Below are 10,694 nucleotides of genomic sequence, written 5' to 3' on the forward strand. Positions count from 1 at the left end.
TTAGTGAAATCAAAATCCCAAACAAAACAATTATGTATGTACATATATGTATGTGTATGTATATGTATATGGATATTTGACCAGGAATATTTCAAAGGAGAAGTGCCCTAAATGACAGGGTGTAACGTCCTAGACCTCTATCAATTTATCATGATTTATGTTTATTTATTATTATTATTATTATTATTATTATTTTTTATTTTATTTTATTTTTTTTAATTTATTTATTTATCTATGTATTTATATTCATTCTTGTACACTTTATATATATATATATATATATATATATATATATATATATATTTTTCTGAGTGCCCTCTGGGTATTGTCATGGGTGGGGGGTGGGTGGGATATATACCAGTCCAAACATGTTTGTGTAATGGATTGTAAGAGTTGTATTAGCAAAATGTATAAATAAACTCTGTTTAAAAAAAACAAAAAACAATTAGAAATATGTTTAATCACATCTCATACTCTATAGTATCTTACAGAAACTCAATTTCACAAATCTATCAGAAAGAAACTATTCTCATGTTACGAACTAAATATATAAAATCCCCCATAACTCCCAGAGCAAAATAAATCCATTTTAATATATCAAATGGAGTGTATCACCATCCATCAAGGGATTTGTTGCGACAACGATTTGGAATTGAAACCAATAACTGTGTATTTTGTGATGATACTGAAACTACTGATCATTTATTTTTTCATTGTATGTATTCTGGAGCTTTATGGCTTTATGATATACATGAATGGCTTTTCCCCAAAGTTTCTCATCTGGGAAACTTCTCTCTAAAGAACATTGTTTAGGACTTGTCATGGACAATAACAAAGATGACTTTCTGGTGAATAACATTCTCATTCTTGGAAAATTTTATTTGCACAAATCCAAGTTTATGAAAGTGAAACCTAGGTTTAATGTATTTCATTCTGAGTTTATTTCTTACATAAATGCCCTTAAAGTCATGAAAAACAAAAATGCATTGAAACTTCTTAGTGTAATAGAAGAATATGAATTACAGGTACAGCCCTATAGCCCTTAATTTCCATCCATCCATCCATCCATCCAAGTTGTGAGTGGAAGAGACTCACCAGTGGTTTTTATTTTTGAAAGCTCACCCTGCTAAACTTTAATATACTTAACTCTGTTGTTGAGTAACATTTGCCAATGTCAATTGTTTTGTCTTGTACAATTTCTCCATGAAGATGTTCTATTCTGCATTGAGTATGGACTGCACATAACCCTTAAACCTTTAAAGCTCACAGATTTCATCCTGATAAGTTAAATGCTTTGAATTAATTTAGATTCCCAAGTGACTGTTTTACAAAGAAGCAGGTATTAGTTCAACTTGTATTGTTACAACTGTGGTTTGGGGGATCAGTAAGAAGCTAGTTTCATTTATTATAATTTCCATGTATAATTTTACATATTTTATTTGTTCTTGTTCTGTATTTATACTGTCGTCACACCGGTGGTGGTGCCGTAAATCAGAATGGAAATAACGTAAAAACAGGATCATCATCCATCCGCTTTCACCTCTCTGTAATGCGACTTACGTGTTTCTGGTTGCACAATCACACTTCCTGTAAGATCATCAGCTAGCGGCAGCGAGGAAGAGACAGTAGGTTGTATTCTTAATTTATTATATCAATAACACCCTCTAACTATATAGAAATACATCACACTGTACTAACACACTCTTTGACATTGTATGTAGTCAAAGAGTAAATAATACCCCAAGATAAATGGTGTTTAACCGAAATAATCGGTTTTGTACAGGTGACTTTGTCAGAGCTAACCGGAGCTAGCACGATGAGCTAACGTGCCTGCTAGCTGTGGTTAGCTTCGTTATCATCAGATCTGTGATGGTGTGTTGCTCAGACAGTAGTTAAATGTTATAGGTTTGTATGCATACAGTTTTAGTAAATGTGGAAGTGTTGGTTTGTGCAGTATTGGCTCAATACAACTGGTATATCTGTGGTTATTTCTCCAGGGCGCTATGACCTTGTGTTTGCAGCTAAGGCTATCTAACAATAGACCTCTGGTTTGGGCCATAGACATAGAATAGGATTGGACACACAATGTCATCATCAACAAAGTAATTTAACGTACATGTAAATAAATAGTTTTTTTTATGCAAGCTACTTGACTTAGTCTGAATGCTGTCAAATGCAGGAAATCGTATTATATATTACAGATTTGCCACCAAATAATTGTTCTTTAAGTATCAATTATATCAGTAATTAATTTATATTTATGTAAGACAGAGATAAAAGGTAATAATTCGTTAGAATAATTATAAATAATAATTATTATAGTTAGACAAATTTAGGTAAATTTAATTAGAGTATATGTATGGCTCAATAAGGAAGCTGGTTAATGATTAATAATTGATTTATGGAGAAGGGGTGTGATTAAATAAGTTTATACTTCTTCTCACTCCTTTTGGAATATGTAAATCAAGGCATCAAGTGTTTGAAAATTTATTTTTCTTATGCTTTTCATTGCATGTAAATACTACTTGTTTCTGACTGTCCACTTGTTGGTATGATCATTCTTTTTCCTTTCTTTTTTTTTTTTTGTATTCTACATGCTCGAAATAAATTTTTAAATGAAATGAAACGTTATCCAACACCTGCCATGTGCAGCTTAACACAAGCTAACTATTTCTTCTTACTATTTGATATACTTGGTCACTAGAAGAAACAGGATAATTTGTCATGGTAACATTAGTTTGTTGAAAGTTCAAACGGATTGTAAGGAGTATGTGTAAACATGCTGATGTGTTTGAATGTATGTAAGTGTGAGTTTGCTCATATCTTTCATATGACCTCCTCAACAGAATGCTGGCCACCAGAGCTCTTCGCCTTGTTGGCAAACGTGCCATTTCCACATCTGTCTGTGTACGTGGAGGACATGGTAAGTGTGGCCTGAACTGACATGGAGTATTTTCTATTTTTGGCAGGGGGGGGATAACACTAGATTAATATTGCGCCTCATATAATCGTCGTTTTTACATTACATTGGAATTACAGAGCAAAAAACCCAGTGTTCTTTCACAGTGATCTTTAAGGGACAATAATGTTTGTTTATCTCACAATAATGCACCCAAATGTGTTTAGAGTAAAGCAAAGTCCTTTAATAAATTGGCTTAGAGTGGGGCTGGAATTCAATGGAAATGTTTTCCCCCAAAATTATTCAGTATTCATGTTAACTTGTTTATATAAACATCACTTTTATCTGTCAGTCCCAACAACACATTTCCATCCTGTAATGTACATCTGGCTGGTGTAAAGAATACACTTTATCTTTCCTCTCATCTCACCACTACCTGACACCTTAATCTCAACCTCAACCAAATCTGAACAAACTTTGTTTGTTTTCTTAGTTAAATTTCATTAACTAATGAAACCATTCATAACTAACCTCTGATGTGGTTATAAGTGACAGAGTAATCAAACCAGAGGGGGGATTTGCGGACCTTATTATGTGCAACAAAAACATCTGTGTTTTATATACATTTCAACAAATATTGTTGAAATATATTATTTCACTATATTTTGACAAGATTCAGAGTTAGGCTAAAATAGTGACTTACTTCAGAAGCTGAGGAATATTGTAGGTGTTGTGGTGCAAGAGTGACATGACAAAGAACACAGCAGTGCAATGCTCACAGCAGTCAGCACAGTACCTACTCTTTCAGTGTTTAACAGCACAGTCTTACAAAAACAAAACTTGTTAGTCTTGGAATACACATCACATTTCAGAGAAGGTTAGCGTGAATCTAGGCATTTGGTGTTAGTGAAACTTATTTGATGAGGTATTCTTTGTCATCCCTTGCAGGTGTCGCTAAGGTAGAGGACTACACTCTCCCTGCCTACTTTGACAGGCGGGAGAATCCTCTTCCAGATATCTGCTATGTGCAGAACCTGAGTCCAGAGCAGGCATCCCTGAAGGAGAAGGAGAAGGGCGCCTGGGCTGCACTCTCTGATGATGAGAAGATTGCATGTAGGACTTAACTGCACTGCACTCTGCTTTTTTGAAATGCTCATAATTATTTTTCAAACTGAGTTTGTTATCAGAAAATATTGTATTAATGTAGTAATGTGTTAATGATAAAGTCATTTTTCATCTGATCTATTACAATTGTAATCATCTAGTTTTTGTGTTTCCAATGTTCAGTGTACCGCATCAGCTTCAAACAGAGCTTTGCTGAGATGACCCAGGGATCGTCAGAGTGGAAGTCTGTGGTTGGAGGGATGTTTTTCTTAATCGGCTTCACTGGCCTGATTGTGCTCTGGCAGAGAAAGTATGGTATGTCTGCCCAAAAAGTGTAACAGCAAGATTGGCAATGATGTGTGCAAATCTGTTGAAGATTTAATGTAGTGATGCCTCTGTTTTCCATATATAATCAATTCAAACAGAGAGGAATGCAATTATGTATTACACTTATTTGCTTGCAGTTTCATTAAGCACATTACTTAACACATATTGTCTCTTTGCAGTGTATGGACCCGTCCCACACACATTTGAGGCCGAGTGGAAAGAGAAGGAGCTGCAGAGGGTGTTGGACATGAGAATGAACCCAGTGGAAGGCTTCGCATCCCAGTGGGACTACGAGAACAAGCAGTGGAAAAAGTAAAGGCCCCAGAGGATCATAACGCATACTTGAAAATAAAGTCAGACCAACTCAAAGATACAAGAATAGCTATATTTCTGTATTCATCAATTGTTCACATTACCTCAGTCTGTGCATTTTGGAAGACCTCTTCCTCTTAAGGTCATCGTGTATTATAGAAGTGAGAATAAAAATGGTTAAACTTATAAAGCTTCTCAGTTGTAATGTGTTTACTCTGAACTCCTATGTAATGAATGTTTTTACATTAAATGACTGTTTCATATAACAAATGGAAGAGTGAAGGACTATAACTCACCCCATTTAATTTGTGATTTTAATCTAAAATTGGTGTAGTTGTCTTCCATCAAAAGTTAATTAATAATTATATTTTTATGAATTAATTTTTATATATGGGACATTTAGCTCAAAATCTCTTTAAAAGAGGTTAAAACTGAATGTTATTTAAGTGAAATTGACTTGAGAATTTCTCTTACGTGGGCCAGTTAACCACAAATATTAGCTTCATCTGCAAATAATTGACTGTAATTTAGAATAATTTAAATAGCAGTGTGTCTTTATCAGTTGGTCATCATATGGGTTACTCTAACTTGTCATAGAAAAAAAAAGCCCTTTAAATAGTTGGCCAGGGACACTACACAACTAACAGTTTCTCTGTTTGTAAGCATAAAACCTTGACAAATAATTCAAATATAACATGACCATGTAGTCATCTGAAGGTGATTGTAAAACTATGGTCGGCGGGTAGTGATTTTTAAAAATAGGTATATCCAAGGGTGTAATTTCCGATAGGGATGGTGGGACTCGTCCTCACCTCTAGTTTCCTCTACCTCTAGATTTTCTTACCAAACAGGTACTGCTGAATACATTTTTCAGCCTAAACAATCATTTAATCTATATTTTTTTTACTTACAGTTAGTCCTAATTGTCCTAAAAAGATGCTACATGAGAAAATATTTGAAGTAGTATATAGTATTTATACTTTTTCAGTTATAGTTCCATTATTATAGAATGTGCAATAAACAATTTCATCATAACATGGTTATTTTTTAAACCAATACGCCCTTGGGTGTACATGACCTTTGTACATGTTAGCAACAGCATCATTTCCTGTTATTGACACTCAAGTACAATTTTGTTGTACTAATGAAGGCTTTGTCTATCTATCTATCTATCTATCTATCTATCTATCTATCTATCTATCTATCTATCTACCCATCCAGTGGTGGAATAAATAATAATACAATTTCACTGGAGTGAAAGTATAAGCATTACTTTCCACCACTCTCATATGCTGTTGACTGAATAGTTTATGGCAATGCATCATATTTTTCTACCATATTATCAAGTTCATCATATGACTTGAATGTAAAATATTGATTTGTAAAGTAACTGCTGTCAGAATAATGAAGTGAAGTAAAATAATGAAGTGAAGTATCTTATCTTATCTTATCTTATCTTATCTTATCTTATCTTACCTTACCTTACCTTGTCTTATTTTATCTTATAGCCTACATAATATTGTCTTTGTTGATTATATTTTGTATCATTATTACAGTAATCTGAATCTGCAAAGTAACTAGGATAACTATAGCATTCAGATAAATGTATTTGGCTCTGAATTGTAGTGGAGTAGAAGTAGGCCTGTAGGCCTATAGAAGTAGTAAATGGAAATACTCATGCAAAGTACAATTACCTTAAAAGTACAATAGTTAAGTAGGCTACCACTGTATGTATGTATGTATGTATGTATGTATGTATGTATGTATGTATGTATGTATGTATAAGACAAGATAAGATAAGATAAGATAAGATAAGATAAGATAAGATAAGATAAGATAAGATAAGATATTCCTTTATTAGTCCCGCAGTGGGGAAATTTGCAGTGTACAGCAGCAAAAGGGATAGTGCAAAAAACAAGTTGCATCAGCTAACACGGTAAAAAAAAAAAGAGCTAAACAAAGTGTAACAAAATACAAACCATTTAAATAGAAGGAAGTATAAAAATAGGAGCAGTATATACAGTATTGACAATAAACAAACTATTAACAAAAGTGCACCAGTGGAAAATGATATTGCACAGTGAGTGTAGGAGCTAAAGTCTACAACTGTAGCTACTGAGGTGATTAGCCCTGGACTGACGCGCTTTTCGCTGTAGATGGTACCTTTAGTTGTCTGTTGTGCTGTACAAAAGTGATCCTGAGTCCGCTCGTTGGTTTTACAATAACAGTTCATTTATTCTTAATATGGTATTAAAGAAGCAAGTCCAGTTACCATAGCAACGAGTAAACAATAACAACACGGCAAACAATTCAGCGTCCCTGCGGTCAAAACCCTTTGCCCTTCCGGGCTAAACCCTGACGCCAACAACACACCTCCTTACCTATATACCCGTGGCTGGGTCAATCAATTAACACAGCGCCACCTAGTGTTCCTAAAAGTGAATTACACTACAACCTCTGTATGCCAGCATACATCATACATCATGTTTTGGCTCTTACAGTGAGAATGAAATGAATGAATGAAATTCCACCTGAAAAATATCAGGTAATTGTCAGTTTTTGGTGTGTAAGTGGTCTACTGGGAGAAAAGATAACAAATAGTCAATATGATTAAGATAAATATATCAGTAATGAATTGGTATTGTGATAAAGTCATATTATAAGTAATGATTTGGTATTCTGGATTGATAACAAATTTAAATTTTGATAAGGATAATTACATCAGTAATTCATTTATATTTCTGTAAGACACAGATTAAAGGTAATAATTATAGTTACAATAATTATAAATAATAAAAAGTATAGTTAGACAAATTCAGGAAAATGTAATTAGAGTATATGTATGGCTCAATAAGGAAGCTGGTTAATAATTAATAATTGACTTATGGAGAAGGGGTGGGATTAAATAAGTTTATACTTCTTCTCACTCCTTTTCGAATATGTAAATCAAGGCATCAATCATTTACTTTTCATTGTATATAAATACTACTTGTTTCTGACTGTCCACTTGTTGGTATGATCATTCTTTTTCCTTATTTTTTTTTGTATTCTACATGCTTGAAATAAATTTTGAAATGAAATGAAAAATGAAATAAGCAATGGAAATAAACCAAAGGATTCACTTTGTATATTGAGCTCAGAAGCTTTAAGAGCAGCAGATAGTTCACCTTTTCAATGCAGCTTAAACAGGGTTGAGATCTGATAACATTTAATTTTATTTATTTATTAAAGATTTATGATTCATACAATTGTGTTCAATGCAAATGATTATACTCCATACAGCAGGTTGGTACAGTGATTTGGGAGACTGGCCCTGAACCAGAAGACCTGGTTTTACTCTCAAGCTTCCACTGTGCTGAAGTGTGCCAAAAGCAAGGCACTGAAACTATATATTGTGACGTAACCATTTACTTTTCAAATGATGGTGAAAAGTCCACTGCTAACATCCAAAATTACACTGATGTCCAAAAAGTGAAAATACATTGTTTTTTATTACATTTTCCAAACATTCCTAACTGACATTTTACATGACGTACTTTTTTTTAAATTTTTTTTTTTAAAAAACCTAACCTAACATCCTGACTTATCACGAAATCTTTTCATCACGCACTATACTTGGCTAACATTCCTAACATACCTAACATGCTATACTATTGACTTTTTTTTTTTTTTTTTTTTAACACGACTTTTTTCATCACGCACTATACTAAGCTAACATTCCTAACATACCTAACATGCTATAGACCTTTTTTTTTTTACATAACATCTTTTAGACCTTTTTTCAGACATTTTTCAGACTTTTGCTTCTGGACATTTTTCAGACTTTTTTTATATATATATATATATATAATCTTCAGACTTTTCTTGACATTTTTCAGACTTTTGTGTCAGACATTTTTCAGACTTTTTTTTTTTTTTTTTTTACCTTTTTCAGACATTGTTTAGACTTTTCTTTTCCAACATTTTTCAAACTTTTTTTAGACATTTTTTTCAGACATTTTTCAAACCTTTTTTTCAGATATTTTTGAAACATTTTTTTTTTACGGATATTTTTTCAGACTTTTTTTTATATATATTTTCAGATTTTTGACATTTTTTAAGACTTTTGTGTCCGGACATTTTTCAGACTTTTTTTTTTTTACATAACATTTTTTAGACCTTTTTTCAGACATTTTTCAGACTTTTGCTTCTGGACATTTTTCAGACTTTTTTTTTTCGAATACTTTTCAGACTTTTTTTATATATATATATATATATAATTTTCAGACTTTTCTTGACATTTTTCAGACTTTTGTGTCCGGACATTTTTCAGACTTTTTTTTCCAACATTTTTCAGACTTTTTTTTCCAACATTTTTCAGACGTTTTTTTTTCGAATACTTTTCAGACTTTTTTTTATATATATATATATATAATTTTCAGACTTTTCTTGACATTTTTCAGACTTTTGTGTCCGGACATTTTTCAGACTTTTTTTTTTCAAATATTTTAAAGACATCTTTAAGACTTTTGATTCTGGACTTTTTCAGACTTTTTTTTTCAAATAATTTTCAGACTTTTTTTTTTTTAATATATATTTTTCAGACTTTTTTCAGACATTTTTCAGACTTTTGCTTTTGGACATTTTTCAGACTTTTTTTTAAATATATTTTTCAGACTTTTCTGGACATTTTTCAGATTTTTTTTTTTTTACTTTTTTTTCAAATATTTTTAAGACATTTTTCAGACGTTTGCTTCTGGACTTTTTTTTTTAAATAACATTTTTCACACTTTTTTTTTCAAATCTTTCAGACTTTTGTGTCAGACATTTTTCAGACTTTTTTTTTTTTTTTTTACCTTTTTCAGAAATTGTTTAGACTTTTCTTTTCCAACATTTTTCAAACTTTTTTTAGACATTTTTTTCAGACATTTTTCAAACCTGTAAATGTAATTAGAGTATATGTATGGCTCAATAAGGAAGCTGGTTAATAATTAATAATTGACTTATGGAAAAGGGGTGGGATTAAATAACTTTATACTTCTTCTCACTCCTTTTCGAATATGTAAATCAAGGCATCAAATGTTGACAATTTACTTTTCATTGTATATAAATACTACTTGTTTCTGACTGTCCACTTGTTGGTATGATCATTCTTTTTCCTTATTATTTTTTTTTTTTTTTGTATTCTACATGCTTGAAATAAATTTTGAAATGAAATGAAAAATGAAATAAGCAATGGAAATAAACCAAAGGATTCACTTTGTATATTGAGCTCAGAAGCTTTAAGAGCAGCAGATAGTTCACCTTTTCAATGCAGCTTAAACAGGGTTGAGATCTGATAACATTTAATTTTATTTATTTATTAAAGATTTATGATTCATACAATTGTGTTCAATGCAAATGATTATACTCCATACAGCAGGTTGGTACAGTGATTTGGGAGAGTGGCCCTGAACCAGAAGACCTGGTTTTACTCTCAAGCTTCCACTGTGCTGAAGTGTGCCAAAAGCAAGGCACTGAAACTATATATTGTGACGTAACCATTTACTTTTCAAATGATGGTGAAAAGTCCACTGCTAACATCCAAAATTACACTGATGTCCAAAAAGTGAAAATACATTGTTTTTTATTACATTTTCCTAACATTCCTAACTGACATTTTACATGACGTACTTTTTTTTAAATTTTTTTTTTAAAAAAAACTAACCTAACATCCTGACTTATCACGAAATCTTTTCATCACGCACTATCTTGGCTAACATTCCTAACATACCTAACATGCTATACTATTGACTTTTTTTTTTTTTTTTTTAACACGACTTTTTTCATCACGCACTATACTAAGCTAACATTCCTAACATACCTAACATGCTATAGACCTTTTTTTTTTTTTTGGTGACTAAGAGTCATGGAATGAGGGGAAACAGAGAGAGAGAGATGCGGCAAAGGTCCACAGGTCCGGATTCGAACCCGGGTCGACCGCGGCTAAGACTCAGCCTTAGCCATACATGGGCGCCCGCTGTACGAACTGAGCTAGCCAGGCGCCCACTATTGCCATTTTTGACATACTATA

The 10,694-nt window shown here is 32.3% G+C and overlaps 1 protein-coding gene and 1 long non-coding RNA gene across 4 annotated transcripts; one reads left to right on the forward strand and one right to left on the reverse strand.

The window, feature by feature from the left end:
- Nucleotides 1-1,502: 1,502 nt before the first annotated feature.
- Nucleotides 1,503-4,836, forward strand: LOC119502933. Of its 2 annotated transcripts, none has more exons than XM_037794257.1 (5): nucleotides 1,503-1,629; nucleotides 2,847-2,923; nucleotides 3,848-4,012; nucleotides 4,187-4,318; nucleotides 4,510-4,836. In XM_037794257.1, exons 2-5 carry the CDS (start codon nucleotides 2,848-2,850, stop codon nucleotides 4,644-4,646), a joined length of 510 nt encoding a protein of 169 aa, XP_037650185.1. In that variant the 5' UTR covers nucleotides 1,503-1,629; nucleotide 2,847; the 3' UTR covers nucleotides 4,647-4,836. The 2 variants fall into 2 exon arrangements, with proteins under 2 accessions (XP_037650185.1, XP_037650192.1); XM_037794264.1 differs by having other exon boundaries at nucleotides 1,549-1,625.
- A 3,357-nt stretch (nucleotides 4,837-8,193) lies between these two features.
- On the reverse strand, nucleotides 8,194-10,660 carry LOC119502944. 2 transcript variants are annotated; one of them, XR_005210222.1, is made up of 3 exons: nucleotides 10,442-10,660; nucleotides 10,329-10,371; nucleotides 8,194-8,353 (listed from the first exon to the last, which is right to left on the reverse strand). It is a non-coding gene; the product is annotated as an uncharacterized LOC119502944 (long non-coding RNA). The 2 variants fall into 2 exon arrangements; XR_005210221.1 differs by having other exon boundaries at nucleotides 8,194-8,371.
- Nucleotides 10,661-10,694: the final 34 nt, after the last annotated feature.

Source organism: Sebastes umbrosus, chromosome 2 (genome assembly GCF_015220745.1).
Source record: "Sebastes umbrosus isolate fSebUmb1 chromosome 2, fSebUmb1.pri, whole genome shotgun sequence".
Classification (NCBI taxonomy): Eukaryota; Metazoa; Chordata; class Actinopteri; order Perciformes; family Sebastidae; genus Sebastes; species Sebastes umbrosus.